Genomic DNA, 23,090 nt, shown 5'->3' with positions numbered 1-23,090 from the left:
TTGTAAGATAGTTTTGGGTCTAAACACCTTAAGTTTTCTATTATTCTTCCTCATTTCTCACTTCATGGTTTTCTTCCCCAAGTAAAACAATTTCTACATTTTCTCAAAGTTAAGTAGCTTTGAAGAAACAAATAAAAAACAAAGGTGGTTACATATTGGAGAAACAACTGATCCTGTCACTGGAGAAAAATTGAAGCAAATCCAAAAGGAAATACAAGAACAAGAGACACTTCTTCAAGGATATCAACAGGTATGGCAATTCTTCAGCACGTGGCAAATTTGCTCTTCATCTGTTAATTATGAAAATGAGGCATATTAAAATATTTCTGTGCTCATTTAACAGGTAATGAGAATTCTGGCAAATAGAGGAAGTAATAATTTGACTAGTCTGCATATTTCTCATGGGCAGAATTAAAGTGGCTAAGAGCATGGGTTCTGGATTCAAAGAGTCTGGCTTAGAGCCTTAGCTTTACCACCTGCTGGTAATCACTTCACCTTTTAAGCCAATTTCTTCATCTGTGAAATGGGGATAATAATACAGATGGGTGCATCTAGACTTACAATGGTTCAACTTACTATTTTTTGAGTAAACCCTTGCAATGGGTTTATCAGGGTATTAAATGCATTTTTTTTTAAGATTTTTTTTTTTTTATTTCAGCATATTATGGGGGTACAAAAGTTCAGGTTATGTATATTGCCCTTCCCCCCCCACCCAGTCAGAGCTTCAAGTGTGTCCCAGGCAGTGCACATCGCACTCATCATGTAGGTATACACCCATCCCCTCCCCATCCCCACATCTTCCCGACACCCAATTGCTGTTATTCTCAAATGTGCACTTAGATGATGATCAGGGAAACCAATTTGCTGGTGAGTACATGTGGTGCTTATTAAATGCATTTTTGACTTAGGATATTTTTGACTTGTGCTGGGTTTATCAGGACATAGTGTCACTGTTAAGTCAAGGAACATCTGTACCCTCTTAGCCTGGCACACAGTAAGCAATTGATGAATGTTAACAGTTTTTATTTTTAATAGCCATGTTCTTTAGAAACTGCCCTGTTTTTTGTTTTTTTAGTTTTCTGTAATGCTTTTCAGTAGATAATATTGGCTAGTTTTGCTATTATATTCAAAAATATGAATCTGAAATCAATTGCTAATGCCCTGAGGGTTTAAAAAAACAAATTTTGAATGTAATATAAGAAGATCTGTGTGTTTGCAGATACTTGCAATGTATGATAGAATCTTGGTGAGGCTAGCCTGACAGTCAGCCTGGACAGGTTTAATGATCTGCAGCATAAGAGTTGGTCTTCGTTCTCTGATTCTTACCCTCTTCTTTCTTATTTCTCTTCCTTCTCCTTTTCTTTCATTACATTATTCTCTTTTGACAACTATAGCCTGAGCATTGAGCCTGCTGGTAACATGCATTGTCAACCAGGGACATCCGGAGAAATCATTGCCACATCAGTGGTTACCTTTGCTCTAAATGAAACAGACTGATTTTGCAGGATGCATTGCCCTTGAGAGAACCTTTCATTCTTCTCCTGCCAGTCTAATCTTGCCATATAAAATAGGAGTTTTTAAGGAGATTTCACAGACCCATAAGTATGCCACCCTCCCACAAAGATATACAAAATTTATGTATCTTAGTACTTGGGGTGGGGGAGTTCATTAATTCTGCATGTATTTCATCTGCCAGACACTATTCCAGATATGGTGAAACAGTCCAGAGTTTTCATTAGATCCTCAAATACCCTTCATTTTCATCAGATTCTTAACTTTAAAGAGGTTAATAAGCCAGAGCATCTAAGTGCAGATTGGTACCTTCTCTTCTATCTCTAATCTCAACTGGTTTGAGTCACACTTTAGCTCAAGCCTTGTGGTGAGCTGAGTCTATTCTATGCTCTGCCTTGTCCTGACAGCTTTCAAAAACACCCAGGCTTTACCTCACTGCTGGAAGGTAGGCTTCTAGAATCTTCCTCCAGCAGTGATTTTTATCCCTCTCCAAGGCCAGAAACAGAAGAGAGTATAAAAAGTCCCACTGGGCCTTTCTGCCCCTGGTCCATGCAGTCGGAATGTGATGATTTCTTCAGCCACTCTCTCACTTACTGAAATGCAGTGCCTTATGCAGATGTGAGGCTCTTTGGCTTTGGGAATTTTTGCAAATTGTTTTACAAGTAAGCATTTGAAGCATTTTGGAAAGAATCATTTTAGATACCAAGCTTTCTTCTGAAATAATATAAAAAGTTTGAAAAAGATTTTGCATACTCAAATTTAAAAGACCTTAAAAATGTTTAAAGGAGCCATGTGCAGTGGCTTACACCTGTAATTCCAGCACTTTGGGAAGCTAAGGTGAGAGGATCGCGTGAGGCCAGGAGTTCAAGACTAGCCTAAACAACATAGCAAGACCCAGTCTTTACAAAAAAAGAAGAAGAAGAAGGAAAATTAGTTGGGTGTGGTGGCATGCTCCTGTAGCCCCAGCTACTCAAGAGTGTGAGGTGGGAGGATCGCTTGACCCCAAGAGTTTGAGGAAGCAATGAGCTATAATCGTATCACTGTCATTCTGGGTGACAGAGTAAGAGCCTGTCTCCAAAAAAAAAAAAAAAAAGTTTAAAAGATTTATCTACTATGAGCATTTATATATTATGATATTATGTTATCTAAGTACTACTGACTTTTAACTAAAATCAATTTTCTATTTTTAAAAAGGAAAATGAAAGATTGTACTATCAAGTGAAAGATCTCCAAGAACAAAACAAGAAAAATGAAGAGCGAATGTTTAAGGAAAATCAAAGTTTATTCAGTGAGTTAGCTTCCTTAAAGTAAGTCCTTTTGAAATTCTTAACATCAAATATACTTAGACTATTGTTATATTAATAACACATTTATTATTACTTAGAAATTGTAGAACTGTTTTTACATTTATTTATTTTCATTTATACACTGATTTCTAGTTTAGTAACTTTTATGTATTTAATATTTAATGGATTTTTCTTTTAGTGTTAGATGACTAGTACATACTTTAGTATTTTCAGCATGTTTATATTTGAACTCATGAATTTATATTTGTAACTGATTCAAACATCAGTTTCAGGAAATTGAGTATAATAGTATTTCTTTTTGATTAGTCATTATGCCCGATGTGCTTAACTATTTCCTACAGTACCATATGATTGATAAAACTAAAAATATATATATACAGTATCATGTACTATCTTAGGTTCCACAGATGCAGAGCCTGAGATGGGGACCCTGTGGAAGTGATCCACTGAAGGGTACTCAGGAGAAGCGGTCAAGCAAAGCAGGATGGGGAGAGGACAGGATAGGGGAGGTGGGGGGAGGCAAGTAAATAGGAATGTAGTCTCAGCTAGCGACTGGTTTCATCTGCTCCCACCAGGAAGCTCTGGAGGACAGATTGTACCAGAGTTGGTCCCCCCTTGAGGCAAAGGAGCAGCCTCAGTCACTGAGGTGCACCCTGAGAAGGGGCTGGGGGTGTCCTCCGGGCCAGAGGGCAGGGCCTGCTGTTTGGCTGAGGGCATTTCTCCAGAGAAGGGAAAACTTGTGAGTTTTCAGCCAATACTCACCACAGCAGGCAGGATGATGGAGCATCAGCACCTACTTAGAAACCATATTTCAGACTATGAGATCTTTTGGATATTACTACTTCCAGCGTTAACACATTAAGTGAAAAAGCTGAATGCAAAATACGGACAAGCTAGGGTACTGTCTTCTTTTAGGAAATGACTACTATATTTGCATATTGTTTTACATAAACACCTAATCACTCAGGTAGAACAGTTATCAGAATAAGTTTCTTTGACTGTGAATTTCATGAATGTTACCATATTTATTTACATTATTTACATGCTTCTTCCTTTTTTTTTTTTTTTTTTGAGACAGGGTGTTGCTCTGTTGCCTGAGCTCACTGCAGCCTCAGTCTCCTGGGCTCAAGCAAGCTTCAGCCTTCCAAGTAGCTGGGACTACAGGCACGTGCCACTATGCCTGACTAACTTTTCTATTTTTTTATAGAGACAGGGTCTCACTCTTACTCAGGCTGGTCTCAAACTCCTGGCCTGAAGCAGTCCTCCCACATCCATCTCCCAAAGTGTTATGGTTACAGGTGTGAGCCACTGTTCCTGGCCTCTTCCATTATTTTTGTTATATAACCTAGGGCATACGAGTCAGGGGCTGCTGATAACTCATACTGCATCTTTCATGCAAAATAGAGAAAGGTATACCCTATAACAGACAAATCTAGCAGCTACACGGGTTGGCAAATAGAGGGCATCTTTGTGTAAGTTTTCTTTTTTAATTATTCCTTTCTCCTGGTAGGTGTAACCCCAGGCCAAGTATGATGATCTGCACAGTTCTAATGTATGAAAGCATGTAAATATCTACTTTCTTTCCAGATGCTTCAATAAAATATTTTAAAATATCACATCTTATACTGCCTGACTTCTAAAAGAGATCTATTTCAGAATCAAGAACTGAAGTTCTAAATTAACTTTCACAATGAAATGTAGGGTTTGTTTAGTACATTAAGGTTAGATGATCTTGTGTAGTTTCTTAAACTCCTTGTATAATGTCTCTAAAAACAGAAAAATTGAATCTAAGGTCCAAATAGTAGACTGTGTTTGGCTTTGTTAGTTTCCAAGTGTAAGACTGGCAATTTGTGTTTCTCAGAAAGGAAACTAGAACAGTGCGACAAGGAGTACATTAACACTATAGGAAAAATCCAGCACATCTTTCTGGGCCATTGATTTTTTTTTTTTTTTTCCTCAGAATTGGGAGGAAATATTTTTATATTATGAATAAACCAATAATCTTGGGTTTCAATTCTTTTAGATCAAATATAAGCAATTTTCTTAAAGTATACTTCTCTTTTATTATGTGCTAGTATTTAATCTTTAGATTAAATAAAATTTTTACCTTCAGTTACTCATATATTTACAACATTCATTAGTTTTTTTAATTTTAAGAATTGAATATTTTGGGCTGGGCGTGGTGGCTCACTCCTGTAATCCTAGCACTCTGGGAGGCTGAGGCGGGAGGATTACTTGAGGTCAGGAGTTCGAGACTAGTCTGAGCAAGAGCGAGACCCTGTCTCTACTAAAAATAGAAAGAAATTAGCTGGACAACTAAATATATATAGAAAAAATTAGCCGGGTGTGGTGGTGCATGCCTGTAGTCCAAGCTACTTGGGAGGCTGAGGCAGGAGGATTGCTTGAGCCCAGGAGTTTGAGGTTGCTGTGAGCTAGGCTGATGCCACGGCATTCTAGCCTGGGCAACAGAGCGAGACTCTGTCTCAAAAAAAAAAAAAATTGAATATTTTGTATTAAAAGGAATAACTTGTTAAAAAAATACCTCTTTTTATTTTCAAAATAAATCAGAGAACAGATACACAAAAGTCGTTCCCTGTCTCAAGCAGTTGAAGATTCAGAGCCCACTAGAAACCAGAGTTTTACAGATCTGTTAGCAGAACTACGGGTGGCACAGGTAAGTTGCATAAGGATAGTAAAGATTAACTGTTAGGGATAGTAAAGATTACTATAAAAATCCCCATATGTGTAAAAAAAAAAAAAGTTTTCATAATATTATATATGAATAAGATCTATTTATAAATTTCATACCATATAAAATTAAGAAGAAATATCTAAGATTAGCATTTATTACATGTGTGACCTTAATATAGAGGAAATAATGTAATACTGGTTTTGGATGGCATCCTCTTTATATAATTCAACCTCTCATAAGGCATTTATCACATGGAGCCTTGTCCGAGGCATAACTTTATTTAGGATATGTATACCTTATGTCAAACAAATTCCCCACTGGAAAGCATACACCTAAAATAGGATAATTTGGAGGTAATTGTTCACCTTAAAAACTTAGTTGGCTTTTTAGCTGTCTTCTGAAGTGGACTGTGCACTTCGAGAGAGCAGAGAGGCTGCACATCTTATAAATATTTATATCCCAGACCATAGCACAGCGTGAAATGCAGTGCTGCTCCATAAGTTTTTTTCTTTATTTTTATTAAATTGTATTATAAAGAATATGGCCTGGAATTTTCTAAAACAGTATTTGTCAATGGGAGAAGTTTTAGCAGAAATAGCCCGTGCATTGCGTGATTTTTATCATATCTGCCCCCAGGAACTATGTGCTCCTAGTACCCACCAGTCATTGTAAACATCAAAATGACTCTGCCACATTTCCAAACATCCCCTGTGGAGGACTGTTACTTCTCCTCACTTTCTCCCATTAAGAACCATAGCACTAAACAAAAAAGCCCTTCCAATCTATTTGAATGATTATGTAGATTAGAAAAATTCCAATTACATACCACCTTTAATAAGAAATTTACTGTACAAAGTTAGGTTACATAGAAATCCAAACATAGTATAGTTTAATAGCTGATGTTTAACATGTTTTTGTATATAAAATGCAGCATTACATATGAATTCATGAGGAAACTTTCTTTGGATGCAAGCATGTATGTAGATATAGAATGATTAGGCACATAGGTAGGCAGATAGGTAGAAAGAATGAAAGCATAAATGAATGATTGTATCCTCCTTTATCAGTAGGCCTCAAAAATTAGCAAGTTAAGACAAATTAATTTTGCCATATTTTATGAAGCTTTAGGAGAACATGGTAAGCTTTTAAGCATAGTATTAGTTGTATTCACAGGTTGTTGTTAGTGACCTTTTGAAAGTCCTATTTTGAACATACTTTTAGGACAAATAAAAAATTTGAAAACAATTCCATTAAAACACACAAAAAAAACTGGATAAAATAATAAATATCTTAGCTCTCAAGAAAACAAGGGAAATCTTTAGGAGCCAAAAATAAGGAAGGATAAAAACAGCAATAAGCATCTTCCATTCAGTCCACCAGTTTAGTAAGCACAAGGCCCAGCTTTAACAGCATAACAGCAAAGTATAGAAAGGGCACCTTCAAAGGACTGCATCTTTCAGTAAAATAGTAGACTAGGAAAAACTCCATCTACCTTCATAATAGGCTGAAATGTCAAGAAGGGGAAAAAAAATCTCTTCTCTTCAGTGCACATTCTTTACTGGTTCAATGTAAATGTCACCTCTTAAGCCTTCATTTGTGTTTTAGTGTTTGAATTGGTAGTACCTACAATGCTCAAACTAAAAAAAAATAATATAAACAGTGGTCCTGGCTGGGGTGGGGAACCTGTGGCCTTGGGATCACATGTGGCCCTCCAGATCCCCAAGTGTGACCCCTTGACCAAATCCAAACTTCTCAAACAAATCCTTTTAACAAAACCCTTTTGAGGCCGGGCGCGGTGGCTCACACCTGTAATCCTAGCACTCTGGGAGGCCGAGGTGGGAGGATTGCTCAAGGTCAGGAGTTCAAGACTAGCCTGAGTAAGAGTGAGACCCCCGTCTCTATTATAAATACAAAGAAATTAGCCAAACAACTAAAAATAGAAAAAATTAGCCAGGCATGGTGGGGCATGCCTGTAGTCCCAACTACCTGGGAGGCTGAGGCAGGAGGATCGCTTGAGCCCAGGAGTTTGAGGTTGCTGTGAGCTAGGCTGATGCCACGGCACTCTACCTGGGGTGAGAGAACCAGACCCTGTCTCAAAAAAATTAAAAAAAATAAAACCGTTTTGTAAAATTTGATTTCAGTCAAAAGGCCACATTCAAGGATCCAGAAGGCCACAGGTTCCCCAATTCGTAGAGGTATGCACCCTTAGCCCAGCTCACACAGTGTTCCCACAGATAAAATCCTGCTGATACATGCTCACAGTGCAAATTACAAAACCCAGAGAAACAATCCAGCAGCAGCAGACATGAGATGATTTACAGCAGGATTAGAACCTCAATAGGATTACTGAAGGGAGACTATAAAGTAAATACACTAAAAATGATTAAATATATAAAATAAATGAGAAAATGTGAGAAAAGAACAAAACAAATCCGGCAAATTCAATAGAACAGTAAACAGAGCTCTGGAAATGAAATATAATTCTGGAACTTAAAAACTAAGATGAAGAATTAAATAGGTGATCTTAACTAAAAAAAAATTTAGTAAACTGAAAGATCTCAGGAACTTAGAGTGAAACACAGGAAAATAAAGAAATGGAAAATGTCAGAAATATTAAGAAATAGATCTTCTAATACATATTTAAATATTTTAATAGATAATGGCTGAGAATTTTCTAGAGGTGATAAAAGAGATGAATTCTCATATTCAGGAAGCACAGTAAGTCCTGCTCAGGTTTAATAAGTAAAAATCCACGTCTAGGCCCATCATAGTGAAGCTACCAAAGGCAGGGAAAACCTAAAAGAAATCAGAAAAAAGAAAAAGTGTTAGTTTAAAGTAATAGTAAAAATTATTTAGAGTTTTTTTTTACACATACTGAAAGATAGAATATAAATATACCTTTCTGTTCATTTACTTTGATATTCTTAATTTAAATAGTTTTAGAAGTCAAATTATTCATACTGGGATAAATCTATAAAATAATCATATCAAGTATGTGTACAGTCTAATAAACCTTAAAAATTAGTAGCAATTAGTATAGTCTTAAAATGTCGGTTGGTTCTTTATAACGTATGGATGGAAACATAATAAAAACTAAGGTCCTGAGCCCTGTTCTTTCAGTATCCCAGGGTTGGGAGGAGAATGGGCTGACTACAGTTCATTCATTCAGTCAGCCTTTATTAAGCACCTGCCAGGCACTCGTCTCAGAATTGGAAATACAGTAGGTAAACAAGACAGAATACAGATCTCACTCACTAGGAACATTATATTCAAGTGGGGAAAACAGACAGTATGTAAACAAATACATAATTACAGATAGAAGTAAATGCTTTGAAGAAAATAAAAATTGAGAATAATGGGAGGCAAGGGAGAGATAAGGCAGCATTTAATAGATGGATCAAGGAAGCTCTTTCTGAGAAAAAGATGTATGAGATGAGAGCTGAAGAGAAGTAGCAGCCAACTGTGTAAAGATCAAGTCTTCCAGCTATGGGGAAGAGCAAGTGCAAAAGTCCTGGGTCAAGAATATGTTTGCTACCTTCCCGGAGCAGAGGCCTCTGAGGCAGAAGTGGGTAGAGAGAAGAGTGGTGGAAGATAAGGTCAGAGAGGCAGGCAGAGAGCTCTCTGAATGTCTGCACATGACTTACCAGGGAGGAAAAGTACTTGCCAGCCAAAACCCCTGTGGCCCACAGGATTGACATGGGGCATACTAGCTTTCTTGAACATGGACAGTCTCGATCCCCGGACATATGCAAGCCTGTAGTGGACATCCAGTAAAGCATTGATTGCATGATTGAACTCAAGATGTTTAAAGTTCCTTTGAATATGAAAATTCTGTACTTCCGTAAAGTAGGCATTGCTGGAGAGAGCATTTCTAAATGGTTTGAACTAATTAAACAGAATGTATTTGCAAAAAGATACCTGACCATTCAAAAACAGGAAGGTCAATAATCTCCTGAGAAAGACATCTACAGAAGATCACACAGATTAAATAATGAAATGTGCGGTTAAATCTGTGATGCAGCTAGAAACCAAGATTATACAATGCTTTATGAATGCACTTGTTTTCTTTGTAAGACTGAATTTTAAATTGTAAAGTAGTATAATACAGAATTTATAAGAATTTGTCATTTTGAAACTTAACTATACCAAGTGTACTGCCATGAGTCCAACGGTTTCTTCAGCAGTTGTGAGTTCAGTTCAGTGTACGTTTATTAAGTACATGCCATGTGCTTAATACCATAAAGTCAACAGAAAGTGATAAACCACAGTCTTGGTCCCCACAGAGCTTTCAACCTAATGAAGAGAAATGTCCACAAATCAGTATCATATGAAACAGAAAGTAATAAATGCTGTACACTAGAGGTATAACAGAAGTCTGGGAGCACAGAAGAGGGAATTATCAGGAATAGCTTAGCTTAATTTGAACTGAGCTTTGAAGGATAAGTATGATTTTTGTCAAGCAGAAGAATAGGGCACAGTGCTTCAAGCTAGTGAGAGTAGTGTGGAATGTAGGGCATACTGAGAAATCCTTTACTTTTTCTGGGATGTCCCAAGCATTCTTTATGTATTTATGATACAAGGGTTAGTGAAATTAAATCCTCCTTTCAAATAAATAGGTAATATATTTGGTGGTGATGAGTGCTGTGGGAAGAAAATGAAACAATGTGCCTGGGGACCAGAGTGGGGCTTCCTGTTTTAGTTAGGGTGATCAGGAAGGCCGTCCTGGGTTTCATTTAAGCAAAAATCCTGGTGAAGGGAAGGAGCGAGCTACCTGGCTATCTAGGGGCTGAGCGCTGCCAGCAGAGGAGACAGTGCAAACCCCTTGCTACAGTAGGGTGCTAGGGGTATTCAAAGAGCAGCAAAGAGGTCTCTGGCTAAAATGGAATGGAGGGGTAAGATTTATAGTAGATGTGGTCAGCCATGAGCAAGGCTGGGTTACATGACACTGAAGGTCATGGTAAGGACTTTGGGTTAACCCTGGGAGAAGCCAACAGAGAGTTTCAGATAGAGGAGTAATATTAACTGACTCTCCACAACAGTTCCTCTATTGTGAGGAGAATAGACTGTAAGGGATGAGGGTAGAAGAGGCAGACTAGTTAGGAGGTTATTGCAGCAATCTAGGCAAGAGAATTAGTGAATCATCAATATGGTTAGTATGTAGAAGTTAGAACAATAGATTGGAAGGTCTTTAATGCTGTATTGAGATGATTAGAACTTATTCTAACAGGCTATGGGGAACCATTAATGATTCTGGGGTAGGGCTGGTGGTAGTAAATAACATCAGAGCTAAAATTTAGGAAAAATATTTCACAGCAGTATTTTTTGATAGATTGGGTGAAGGAGAGACTGTACCACAATTTATTGTGGTTGGAAATAACTTAATTTTGCATTTCTTTGAATTTCAAGAAAGAGAAAAACAGTTTATTGGAAGACATCAAAAGACTGAAACAAGACAAACAAGCTCTTGAAGTAGACTTGGAAAAAATGAAGAAAGAGAGGGACCAAGCCAAAGATCAGGTTGCTTATGCCACAGGTAAAACACTGAGCTGAGACAGTTTAACTTTATACTCATGAATATTGAATTTAGGTAATAGTAGTTGAATAGTATAGTCAAAATGCTATTTGTTGAAGTACATTGTGACCTTAGAAATATTTTTAATTAGTTATTAAAAGGTATGTATATTTGATTGGTTTTAACAGGAATAATTGCAAGATTAAATAATATCAATTATTTTGATTCATTGCATTTTATGTTTAATTGTTCACATGGCTGTCACCCCCGCTAGACTATAACTTTCCTGAGGGCAAGATCTATCTTTTTATCCCTGGGCCTGAAACATTGTTGATTCTTAAGTATTTGTCAAATGAACAAATACCACTGCACTGTGATTTACAGAGAATACAAAGATAAATATGGCATGGTCGCCACCAGGAAAAACAAAGGGGAATAAGAATGCAGAAAATTTTAATATAAGAAAAAAATTACAAACAGGAGAGGAGGTAGGGTGCTAAATAAGGTTTTAGGAAAGGGTGGCATGTGAGCTGGGCCTTGCCAGATGGTAAGATTTGAAAGTGAAGGAATGGAAAGAGGCTGCTCCAAGTGTCTCATGACTTAGGATGGCAGAACATAAGGCTAGAAAGGTAGATGAGAGGAGCCTTTGTGTGCCAAAGTAAGGATCTTTCCTCTAAGTATTATCAGCTTCAGTGTAAGATGTGTGCAAAGAAATTCATTCTTGTCTATTTGTAAAAAAAAAATGACATTTGCTTTCCTCATCTGTAAAATAGAATAATAACAGTACCTATTATAAAAGTTTGTTGTGGTAAATAAAATAATAAATGGTAATAAGTATTCATGAATGTTTGCCATTGTTACTTTTTAATATAATTGTAGCCATTCTTCATTTTTATCATCTCTGGAATTCAATATTTTCCCATGGAAACAGTGTTTATAATGAAAGTCAATGGGAAAACAATTGATTTATCAAAAATTTCTACGTGGCCAGCTTTGCTATACAAGGTTGAGGATTTGGGTTATGAACGCAGTCTTTTATTTGTTTTGACTAATAGATAAAACTAGACACTATGTTCTATGTATCAGTTGTTTTATGCCACTTTTTCATAATGCTTTCATTAGATATTGATTTTCATTTAAAATCTTGTAATTTGGTTTATTTCCATATTTTGAAAAATTACAAATTGAGTTCCTTTATCTTATAGGTGAAAAATTATATGAAATAAAAATTTTGGAAGAAACACATAAACAGGAAATATGTCGTCTACAAAAAAGATTACGGTGGTATGCTGAAAATCAGGAACTTCTGGATAAAGATGCAGTTCGGCTTAAAGAAGCAAATGAAGAAATTGAGAAGCTCAAACTTGAAGTAATAGAGCATTTCAGAATGTATTTCTGTAGATGAACCCTGTTGTCCTCAATAACAATTCCACATAACCTTGTGTCATTGCATCATTACTCTAAACTCTATTAATTAAAATAACTTGTTTTGGTTTTAGAGTGCATTTAGATATATAGTCCATTTGAGATTAGACTGAGAATAAATGCAAGCTCCCTATCACGACCCATCAGGCCCACATGGGATCTTCACGCTGCCTGCTTCTTTAGCCTCATCCAGTACCCCCTGAGTCACTCTCCTCCAGCCACCAGAGCTCTGATTCTTGAACATGCTAAGCTCAATCTACTTGTTCCCTTGGCCTAGAATACTCTGACCTTACTTCTTCCCATGTCTCCTTCTCGTTCAAGTCTCAGCTCAAATTTCTGCTTCTCAGAAAGACCTTCTCTGACTCTCTTATGTAATGTAGCTGCCAATCCTGCTCTTCCTATTCTTTCCTTCTGTTTTATTTTCTTCCTAGCACTTGTCACCCTCTGAAGTTATTTACTTATTGGTTTACTTTACTTATTAGCTTATCAATGCTCTCCCTCCACTAGTGCACAAGCACCCTGAGAGCAGGGACCTAGTTTGTCTTGTTTGTCCACCGTATCTCCAGCCCTGAGGCAGAACAGGGAAGTACGTGGAACTTTGACTTTGGAGGAGCTCACTCAGTGTTTGCTGAGGAATTAATAAATGAGTGAATGAACTAACATTATGCTTCCTCTTTGTGCTTTTCTGTTATTTTTTTATTTTTATTTTTTTTATTATGTGTACATAATATATATATTTATGGGGTACATGTGATGTTTTGATACAGGTATATAATGTGCAATAATCAAATCAGGGTAATTGGGGTATTCATTTATTTGTTACCTCAAACATTTGTCATTTCTTTGTGTTGGGAGCATTTCAGTTCCACTCTTTTAGCTGTTTTTAAATATACAATCCCTTATTGTTGACTGTAAACCTGTTGTGCTATCAAATATTAGATCTTGTTCATTTTATCTGACTATACTTTTGCACCCATTAACCATCCCATTTTATCCCCCATCTCTCCACTGCCCTTCCCTGCCTGCTAACTGTCGTTCTACTGTCTATCTCCATGAGATCAGTTGTTTTACTTTTTGGCTCCGACATATGAGTGAGAAAATGTGAAGTTTGCTTTATGTTTTAAATATGTTTCTTAACCTATTATTTGTTTATTGACAGATTGAAAAACTAAAAGCTGAATCTGGGAATCCATCTATTCAGCAGAAGATACGCTTAAAAGATAAAGCAGCTGATGCCAAAAAAATTCAGGACCTGGAGCGACAAGTATGTGCTAAGAATAAATTTTTATTAAGGTATTTTATATACAGCACATTTTTGTTTTCAGAGTTCACACAAGATGTAGTCAACCTGGAAATTCTTGTTTTAAAGGAACATTAATAAAAATAAAAAAAAAAACCATTTTATGTAATCTACAGCTTTATAAATAATTTTTAGACTAATTTGCCTCATTTATAAGATGGTAGACCTACTAATGAAAGGTCATTTTGTACCTCAGCTCTATTAGATATCTAGGAAAAAGAAAGCAAAATTTTGAAACTCTGGGTATAAAGTTGGGATTTCTCCTCCTGGCCAAAGATAGGTGAGAGAGAAGTATAAGAAGAGAGATCCTTGAGTTGGGAACACGTTGATAATGCTTGGAAAATGTTACAAAACACCTCATAAACCGAACGGTCAGTCTCTCAAAGAGCTGGCCATCATCTTAAGCTCTTGCATACTTGAATATTTAGAAATATTCATTTTGTGGTCAGTGTGGCTGGGAGACTTTTACTAAAATGATGAAGTGATGCTTATTAGAATAAAGATATTTTCACTGAAATAGTTGTTTTGGGAGGTGGAATTTTTTGTTTTGTTTTTTTTGGGGGGGAGGTGGAATTGTAATTAATGTTTCCTTCTGTTTTCAAAACTTTCTGTATTATAGTATTTATATTCATCTACATACTAAAACAATCAAAATTTCCATTTCATAAAGGAGCATGATTCTGTAGTCAAGTCATGATACATAAACATGCCTATTATTTCATCACAAATCCAAAACTGTGAGGTCATCACTGGGATGAATATTATCTCAGTTTTATGAGGAGAAGGAAAACTAAGCCAAAAAATAACTTTGTTACTTTTACAGGGCCTGTTGTTATATTAAAAGGTATGACTTAGTAGTTTGGTTCAGGGGCCAAGAAAAGAACAGGGCAAAAGTGGTTTGAAAAGCCAGATATATTCTAAAGTGAGTGTAGTCTAGAATTGTTTAGCTTTTCTTCAGTGTTTAAAGTTAAGATTAGCCAATCTAAGAAGGCATCCAGCATTGTGAGAGGAAAAAAACCCAAAGGAATCACTTTTCCGTTAGACGACTTTAAGAGAAATCATGTAGAACTGAACATATGAAAGTAAAAAGTAAAGTATGCTTTATTAAGGGCAAAATTAAAACTTTAAATGGTGGTCCATATTGACCAGAAATACACCATTTTATAAAAGTAAACCTCTTCTTTTATTGACACTTTTATTAAACATTTATTGGTTTATCATCTTAGATTATATCTTTCTAAAATAGTATTCATCATGTAATAGTATTTTGTATAGTTGGATTGCTGTATATACATTTTAGATCTTATTTATACTGTTTCCATGAGCATTTCTATCCTAATGGTTTTAAACCTTAATATATATTTTACAATCAAGGTATGTTACAATATATTCAGAATTGTTTTGGAGCCATGTTCTGAAATATATTAATTATAAATAAAATATCTCTTTCTAAATAGAACATAAGTAAAAAGGGGGCTAATTAGATAAACATCGTAATGAAAATTTCAGATTGCATGCATTTATTCATGCTTTTTTTATTTAATGGAATATGTCATAGTTTAATTTTCAATTAGAGTTAAAAAAAAAAAGTTACTTTCTGTACCAGTCACACTAGTATCATTGACCAAAGCATAATATTAAAAAGGGAAGTTAAGATAGAAATGAAATCTATTTCTTTTCCCCAATATGTAATATATATTTCAAGATATCAAAATTAGATTGAAAATACTTCTTAAATTTTAAATTAATGCATTAATTAAAAATGTTAAAATAATTTGTTTTAAATCTTCTTTTTAATATATGTGGTATTGTAAATATATGTGTATACTTCCATATACTTACAACTAACTCATATAGCTAGATTTTTTTCTTTTTTTTTGAGACAGAGTCTCACTCTGTTGCCCGGGCTAGAGTGCCGTGGCATCAGCCTAGCTCACAGCAACCTCAAACTCCTGGGCTCAAGCAATCCTACTGCCTCGGCCTCCCAGAGTGCTAGGATTACAAGCGTGAGCCATGGCACCCGGCCTAGCTAACTTTTAATACCGGAGGAAAATAAACTGTAAAAATTTTCCAAGTGAAAAAAAATACTAATATTTGTATCTGGATATTTCCCAATTTATGGGTTCATCACTGAATGCCCAAACAGTTTTCACATATGGAAATATTAATATTTAACTTTACAAATGATGTGACCCTTAAATACCTAACATGAATAATGTTCAGTCTATAAATAGGATTTTGAGCACCAGCAACCTATTTTGCCTTGGGGAATATAGTTTTTCAGATGAAATTATAATAAAAGCCAACAATTATCAAGTCACTCTATCTTAGGCACTCACTAAGTACTTACCAAGATAAAAGTCATTTCACCCTCACTTAATTATATCAACCTCTTGTAATTGATACTGTTATCATCTTCATCTTACCCATGAGGCAAAAGAGATATAAATTGAGGAGTTGACACAAGGTCCTAAAGCTGGAGGCATAGTCTAACCTAACATGCTTTTAACCACTGCACCAGACAGCTCAGGTGCTATTTTGTTGCATGCCCATAGGCTACAAAACTGTTTAACAAAGAATTTAGTGTTTGTATGTTTTTCAAAGATATCTTCACCATAATATTTTTTAAAAAGCAAGTATACACACATAGGTTTATGTAATATAATGCTGTAATTTATGTGGATCCTGGTGCATTTCTGTCTTGCAGTAATAGTATATGTCATTTTTTATAGACCAAATGAAAAGTATTCAACCTTTTACAAAGACTTCATTAAATGCCATATAATCCTCCTTGCTTCCCAATTGAAAGAAGTCATTTTAAAATGATTAAACTTCATTTAGGGGGAGTCTTTTGTGGAGGGTTGGGGTAGAGGTAGAGATTGTTGTAGGCCCTTAAGGGCAGGTGCTTAGGAAGCTGTATATTTATTGCAAAAGAATTTGTATATTCATATACATAGATAGTCCAAAGATATATTTCAAATGAATGTAAGAGGATTTCTGTAAATTAACCAGGAGTTAATTAGACATTATACTGTAAGGTTTTTTAATCAGGTAATCTAGGGGTGTAAAATTTGAAATTTATTTGAGCTTCTATACATTTGATTCACTCTGGAGACATGCTATAAACATTTCTGAAATCTAGACATGACTAATGTAGCATAATCTAAGTTTATACATTAAGCTGATTTTATGTACATTTGCAACCTTACATACATTCAAAAATATTTTATTAGGTTAAGGAAATGGAAGGAATTCTAAAGAGAAGATATCCCAATTCTTTACCTGCTTTAATATTGGCTGCATCAGCAGCAGGTGATACAGTGGATACAAATACAGTGGAATTTATGGAAAAAAGGATAAAAAAGCTAGAAGCTGATCTGGAGGGCAAAGATGAAGAAGCAAAGAAAAGTCTTCGTACCATGGAACAAGAGTTTCAGAAAATGAAAGTAAGTGCAAGGTAGCCCGAGCATTGCTTGCCCAGTGAGAACTTCCTGGTACTCCATGGTGGATGACTGACCTCTTTGGGCTCTCTCAGCCCCCCGTATGCCTCTCCTTCATGGCAGTCGCCACAGTTGCAGCCATTTTGATTGGATCAGCAGTGGTCTGTCTCTTTCTCTCTCTCCCCATCTAGGCTGGGACTCCGTGATGGCTGCTTTTACTCACCATTCACTCACCATTGTATTCCATCATTCAGCAAGGTGCCTGGCACAAAGTAGACACTCAATAAATACTTTAATTAATTAATCCCTAATTCATAGGATATTGGGAGGATTGAGTGTCAAAGTACATATAAAGCGCTAGTACCATGCCTGGAGTATAGCACAACACTCAATATATGCTTATAATTATTATTAGTATTCCATTGACCAAATAGAGGCACTCAGGCATGAATTCCAACCCCCTATCCCATTTTTATGTATCTAAATCTACCCACTCCAGTTTGATCCTTTTTGTAGTCCCCTGCCCCTGCTCACTACCTGCCACTTGTTCCTTTCATTTCTGATTCCCAGTACACACCAAGCATTCAGTTATCTTTGCATATACTCTTCCTACTTCCAAAATACTCCTACCTCCACTTATTCCCAAATTTACACTCATCCCTCAAGACCAAACTTAAATGTGCTGTCTCTGTGCAGTCTTCCCACCTTCCTTCCCTCAGGCCCCCAGACCTTCAGGGCTGCTTCACCTTCTCTGCACCTGCCACGTTCGCAGGCGCATTATCTCAGTTACCGTAGGACATTGTAACTATTGCCCTGTCGCTCTGCTCACCAGGCTGCAAGCTATTTAAAAGCAAGAACTGGGTCTGTTTATCTCTAGAACTTAACATAGTGATGGGGAAGTCATAGCTCAGTAAATATCCATTGAATGAACAAGCAAATGCTACTAGTGCCTCCATTCATAGGGGAAATGATTTATTCATTTACTAAATGCTAAATGATATAGTAAAGCTCCAACAGACAAATTCCAAGGCGTTTTACTGTGTGAGATTAATAAATTGATCTTATAAGGTTGAAAACGCGCTGTTTCTCAAAGACCCTCGGTAGCCTCAGTTGCTTTACCTGTTTATCCTCAAAAAGTATGTTTGACAGTTTGCATAGAGAAGGGTGCATAGTAAGTTTGGATTGTGAGGTTTAAATAAATTTGGGGTTTATAAGAACATGTGTAAGTTAATATTTATGAAGCAACATATCAGTTATGAAATCAGATAACATATCAAGAATATATAATGTTACACTGTTCAGAGAGTCAAAGAATAGGACTTTAATACATTTGACTCACTCAAGGAACACAGAAGGTTGGAAACATCAGAATGTATGACTGCCTGAATGAAGGACTAGGTAGGACCCCAAAGAATACAGGGCTTCATCAACTCATGAAGTGTTTACCAAAGGGTTGGCATTACATGGATTCTTTTCTTTTCAGATTCAGTATGAACAGAGACTAGAGGAGCAGGAGCAGCTACTTGCCTACAAATTGAAGGAAGCACCCCAGAACCAACGTGACAGCTCCTCCAGGGTTACAACACTAGAGAAGGAACTCAGCGACATTAAGGAAGTCCATCAGATCACTGTAAGAAACCTTGAAGCTGAAATAGATGTTCTTAAACATCAGAATGCTGAATTAGAACTCAAGAAAAATAATAAAGATGCCAAAGATTTTCAGTCTATAGAATTCCAGGTGGAACAGGCACATGCCAAAGCTAAACTGGTAAGACTCAATGAAGAACTGTCTGCCAAAAAGAGAGAAATACAAGACCTTTCAAAAACTGTGGAAAGACTTCAGAAGGAAAGAAGAATGATGCTGTCTAATCAGAACTCTAAGGGCAGAGAGGATATGTCTGCCAAAAGGGCAAAGAAAGATGTTTTGCGCCCAAGTAAAGTAAATGCTAACTCATTCCCTGGAACCCTGGACCGCAAGCTTTACCAACCACATACTTTTACTGATTCTCATATTTCGGAGGTTTTACAAGAAAACTACAGATTGAAAAATGAGCTAGAGGGATTAATTTTGGAGAGGGATGAGCTGAAGATGAAATCTGAAGCAGCAGTGAACCAATTTGAAAACTCCATGAAAAGGTAAAATGTTACATTATTTACAAATATATGGGGAAATAAAAAGATAAAAGTTGAAAAATCATAAGATGTATTTCCTCTAGATAATTAGTTTGACCCTGAACTGAATTCATAAGTGAATTTTAAGAAATTATGTTACATTGCTGAGCATAGATGTGTTTCAGAGTAGGGTCCTCTATTTGCAAGAGGCCCGAATTCTAATGAACCTGAATCTCTAAGTCAAACCAAACCAGGTCCTCAAGTTCACCAGTCTTGTCTTTAAGCTGATTCATTGGGCCCTTCTTGCAAAGGAATGTCATCATTTATAATTGCTGTAGGCAGATTGCTGTTAGAAAACTATTATTAAATCTAATCCAAGAGGAAAATGTGCTCTTTCAAAATTACTCTTCAAACTGACCTTGTGATCACATCCATTCATGCCTTGAGGAATTTTTATACTCATCCCTTTCCTCCTCAGAATCTCCAACTATTATCACTATCCACTGTCTCTTTCCTCTGAGTCTTGACATCCTCAGATCTTTTTCACCTGATCAAACCGAGTTCCAGTCTTCTTTCTGTCTTAGAGTGTCAGTTTTTCACAAGAAGCCTTTTCTTTTATTCCTGTCTTACTTCCTCTTAAATATGACTCTCATCATCACCACTTTGAAACCTGGTCTCTTAATAGGGACCCTCCCAGTCCCGTGGCATTTTCTCCCTCCACATTTTACTTGACAATGTTGACCACACTGCCTTTCCTGAAATGGTTTTCTCCCTTAACCTCCGTGACGTGGCAGCTCTAAAACTCCTTTTGTTTCTTTTGCTGACTTCTGATTTCTCTTCCTTCTCACTCTCCAAACACCTGGCTTTCTACCAGTGTCCATTTCTTGGCTTCCTGTTTATTCTGTTCTTTCCCCATTGCTAAATTCATCCATTCTTATAGCTTCTATGAACCATGACTCCTAGGTTTACTTTTAAAGGCTTGTTCTCTTCCCAGAGTTCAGATAATAAACCTACAACTATTTATTGGGTTGCCTCTCTTGGAATCAACAATACCTCAAGTTCTCTCTTTTTCACCCGTAAACTAGTTTCCCCCCCAAGTTCCCCAGCCCTGTCTATGACCTCATATATTTCAATTGCCAGGTCCAGCTTTACCTCCTTTATTCCTTGGGTTCACAGCCTATAGGGTGCTTCCTTATAAATATTTCTCATTTTGCTTTTTTTCTTACTATACTAAGTCATTGCAGCCTACCTGGTATACTATAGTTTTCCCACTCCAGTCTACCTTTTGTTTTTACTTCCCCCAATTATCTTGCATAAAAACCATTAATATTCTTTAAATACTTCTGTATCTGAGTCCCTCTGCCTTCCAGTAACTCCCAACTTCCTTAAATCTCATGAATGCATTTCTCTGCCTGGCATCTCAAGTCCCATCACGATTCTAATACCAGTCTACATATCTAATCTGCCAAATTTCTTCATACCTTATGTTTATTCATGTTTTAAGTCCTACCTCGTGCACAAAGCATTTCTTGAAGCTTCCCAGGAAAGTGCCTGCTCCTATCCCCAACTCCTACAGAATTTATAATATGTACCAAGAAAGCATTAATTGTAAACAGGCTTATAGGTCCTTGAGAACTGATGTAAGATTTGGCTTCTTGTGTATCCTCACCACAGCCTGGTATGGGAGAGGAACAAGCATGGGGGGAAGCACCCAACAAATGCTTATTGATTAACTGGCAGCCATGGCAGTGATTAGAACTTTGTTTCTTTAGTTCTGAATATGACAGTAGTATGAAGCTATTTGCGGAGAATCACATTTTTTCCTAGAAATAATTTAAAATTCAAGTTTGTCCTATAATTATATTTTCCTATATATAATTTAAAATTATTGTCAGTCTGTTTCTCAGATGGCTCTAGGCCTGAGTAGTAAACTTTCCCATTCCAGATTTAGGCTGTTTTTTACTATAATTCAGATATGTCATGGGTGCTTTGGTTTTTATGCTTTTCCTAGGACCCTAATCACACTGTTTCCATGGAGAAAATTTATATAGTGAAATAAGCAACTGACAAATTTGTGTATTGTTTGGGATCTGCCATATTAATATGTATCAACAGTGATTTATGCAAATATCTTCTTTGAATAAAATCCTGTCATTTTTGAATAGTCCTTCCAATAAGAGAGAACTATCTATCTGTAGGAAATGTATCAAATCTTTATTCATAACTTTACCATTTACTAAACTGCCTCTGAATACATAAATTTTATCTCAGAGACAAATGAATAGTCTTTCACACTTAGAATCCAAATTAATTAGTTGGAGATTACTCTTATGTCTTGAGAATTACTGTAAAGATCATTTTATTCTCACAACATGCAACTATCGCTGGAGTCATATGCATGGATCCAAAATAGGGATGAATGCTGCCTAGACACAAAGCATTGATGGTTCTAAAGGGAGCAGCTGTGATTACTCAGATAAGAATCTGGGCAAAAAAGTCTGAGTTTATCTTAAAAGATAAATGTCAAGCACTATGCTTTAAATTCAGACAGATATTCTGGAACCTTAGATTCTCTCAGAAAGTGTAGCCGTAGGCTGGAGATAAAGTGGAAGGCCTGGACATTGAAGTCCATCTCTGCTGGGCTTGAACCCCAGCTTTACAACTTACTGATGTGGGACCCTGGATGTTTTAATATCACTCTTTGTCAACTCAGGTTTGCCCATATAAAATTCAGTAAATAATAGCTCATGGATTGGTTGTGAGAACTCATAGGCAATAATGTATAAAGCACGTAACATAGTACAGTTAACATTGATGTCTTCTCTCTGTTTGCATCTTTAATGTCCAGGCTTCTTACACTGTTTTTGTGCTAACTCTTAATAAGAGGTTGAAGAGCCACTTTTATATGTGGTTTTCTTTCATTTGCTCTGTAGGGTCAAGGAAGATACTGCAGCACACATTGCATCCCTCAAAGCATTTCATCAGAGAGAAGTAGAGAAACTCCTTTGCCAAAATGCAGTAGAAAATTCTTCATCCAAAATAGCTGAACTGAATCGTAAAATAGCAACTCAAGAGGTAGATAACAAATCTGTTTTGATCTTCGATTTTAATGTGGTTTTTTTTTTTAGGACTTTTAACTGAATATTAATTTGGAAATGTTTTTAACTTTTTCAGGTTGGTGATAGAAATGGGAAATTATTGGCTTGCTTTTTTTAATAGAAGATACCATTACCATATATTTAACTTTTCCACTTTAAAACTATCCCATGTAAATAAGCGTCTTTACAGTTTTTCCTACACTTCTCAAATCTTCCTCTAAATATAACAGATGATTGAAGTATATGTCTAATATGATTAGGACCTTCGTACTCATCTCCTTTTTACTCCAAGTCCCAGCTGACAAGTAATTATACCCAGGCATTATTCCTGCCCATTAACTTTCATTCATTGAAAAAATAATGATTCAGATCTATAGACAAGCACTGGGAATAAAATAATGAGCCAAGATACATAGCTCTAGCCCTTAGGTAGCATAGTCTTCTAAGAATTATGATGGAGAATGCTGACAGCTCATCAGCATTTCCTCAAATAAGTATCTTCGTTCTTGAATATCTGGACATCTACTATGTGGCCTGTCTTCTGTGGTGTTGGCAGGATGAAAAAATAGCAGTTTGAGGAAGTATGAATATGCACTATTAGATACTAAGAAATTATTATAAATTTTCTTATATGTAAAATGGTATTGTGGTTTTGTGAGAAATTCCCTTATAAAGATATGCATATTGAAATA

At 36.3% G+C, this 23,090-nt stretch overlaps 1 protein-coding gene across 1 annotated transcript in view; it reads left to right on the top strand.

Annotated features, from left to right (window-relative positions):
* The window catches only part of CEP162 (centrosomal protein 162), a 76,642-nt gene that overhangs the window by 40,630 nt on the left and 12,922 nt on the right, over positions 1-23,090 (top strand). The window contains exons 16-24 of the mRNA XM_069488328.1: positions 110-250; positions 2,707-2,819; positions 5,388-5,493; positions 10,918-11,044; positions 12,229-12,392; positions 13,608-13,712; positions 16,982-17,194; positions 18,672-19,324; positions 22,234-22,375. Coding sequence (XP_069344429.1) covers positions 110-250; positions 2,707-2,819; positions 5,388-5,493; positions 10,918-11,044; positions 12,229-12,392; positions 13,608-13,712; positions 16,982-17,194; positions 18,672-19,324; positions 22,234-22,375 — 1,764 coding nt within the window. The remainder of the gene's footprint in view (positions 1-109; positions 251-2,706; positions 2,820-5,387; positions 5,494-10,917; positions 11,045-12,228; positions 12,393-13,607; positions 13,713-16,981; positions 17,195-18,671; positions 19,325-22,233; positions 22,376-23,090) is intronic.

This window comes from Eulemur rufifrons, chromosome 15 (assembly GCF_041146395.1).
Source record: "Eulemur rufifrons isolate Redbay chromosome 15, OSU_ERuf_1, whole genome shotgun sequence".
Taxonomy (NCBI): Eukaryota; Metazoa; Chordata; class Mammalia; order Primates; family Lemuridae; genus Eulemur; species Eulemur rufifrons.
The sequence above is the reverse complement of the archived record's forward strand: the minus strand, read 5'-3'. Positions and strand labels throughout refer to the sequence as shown.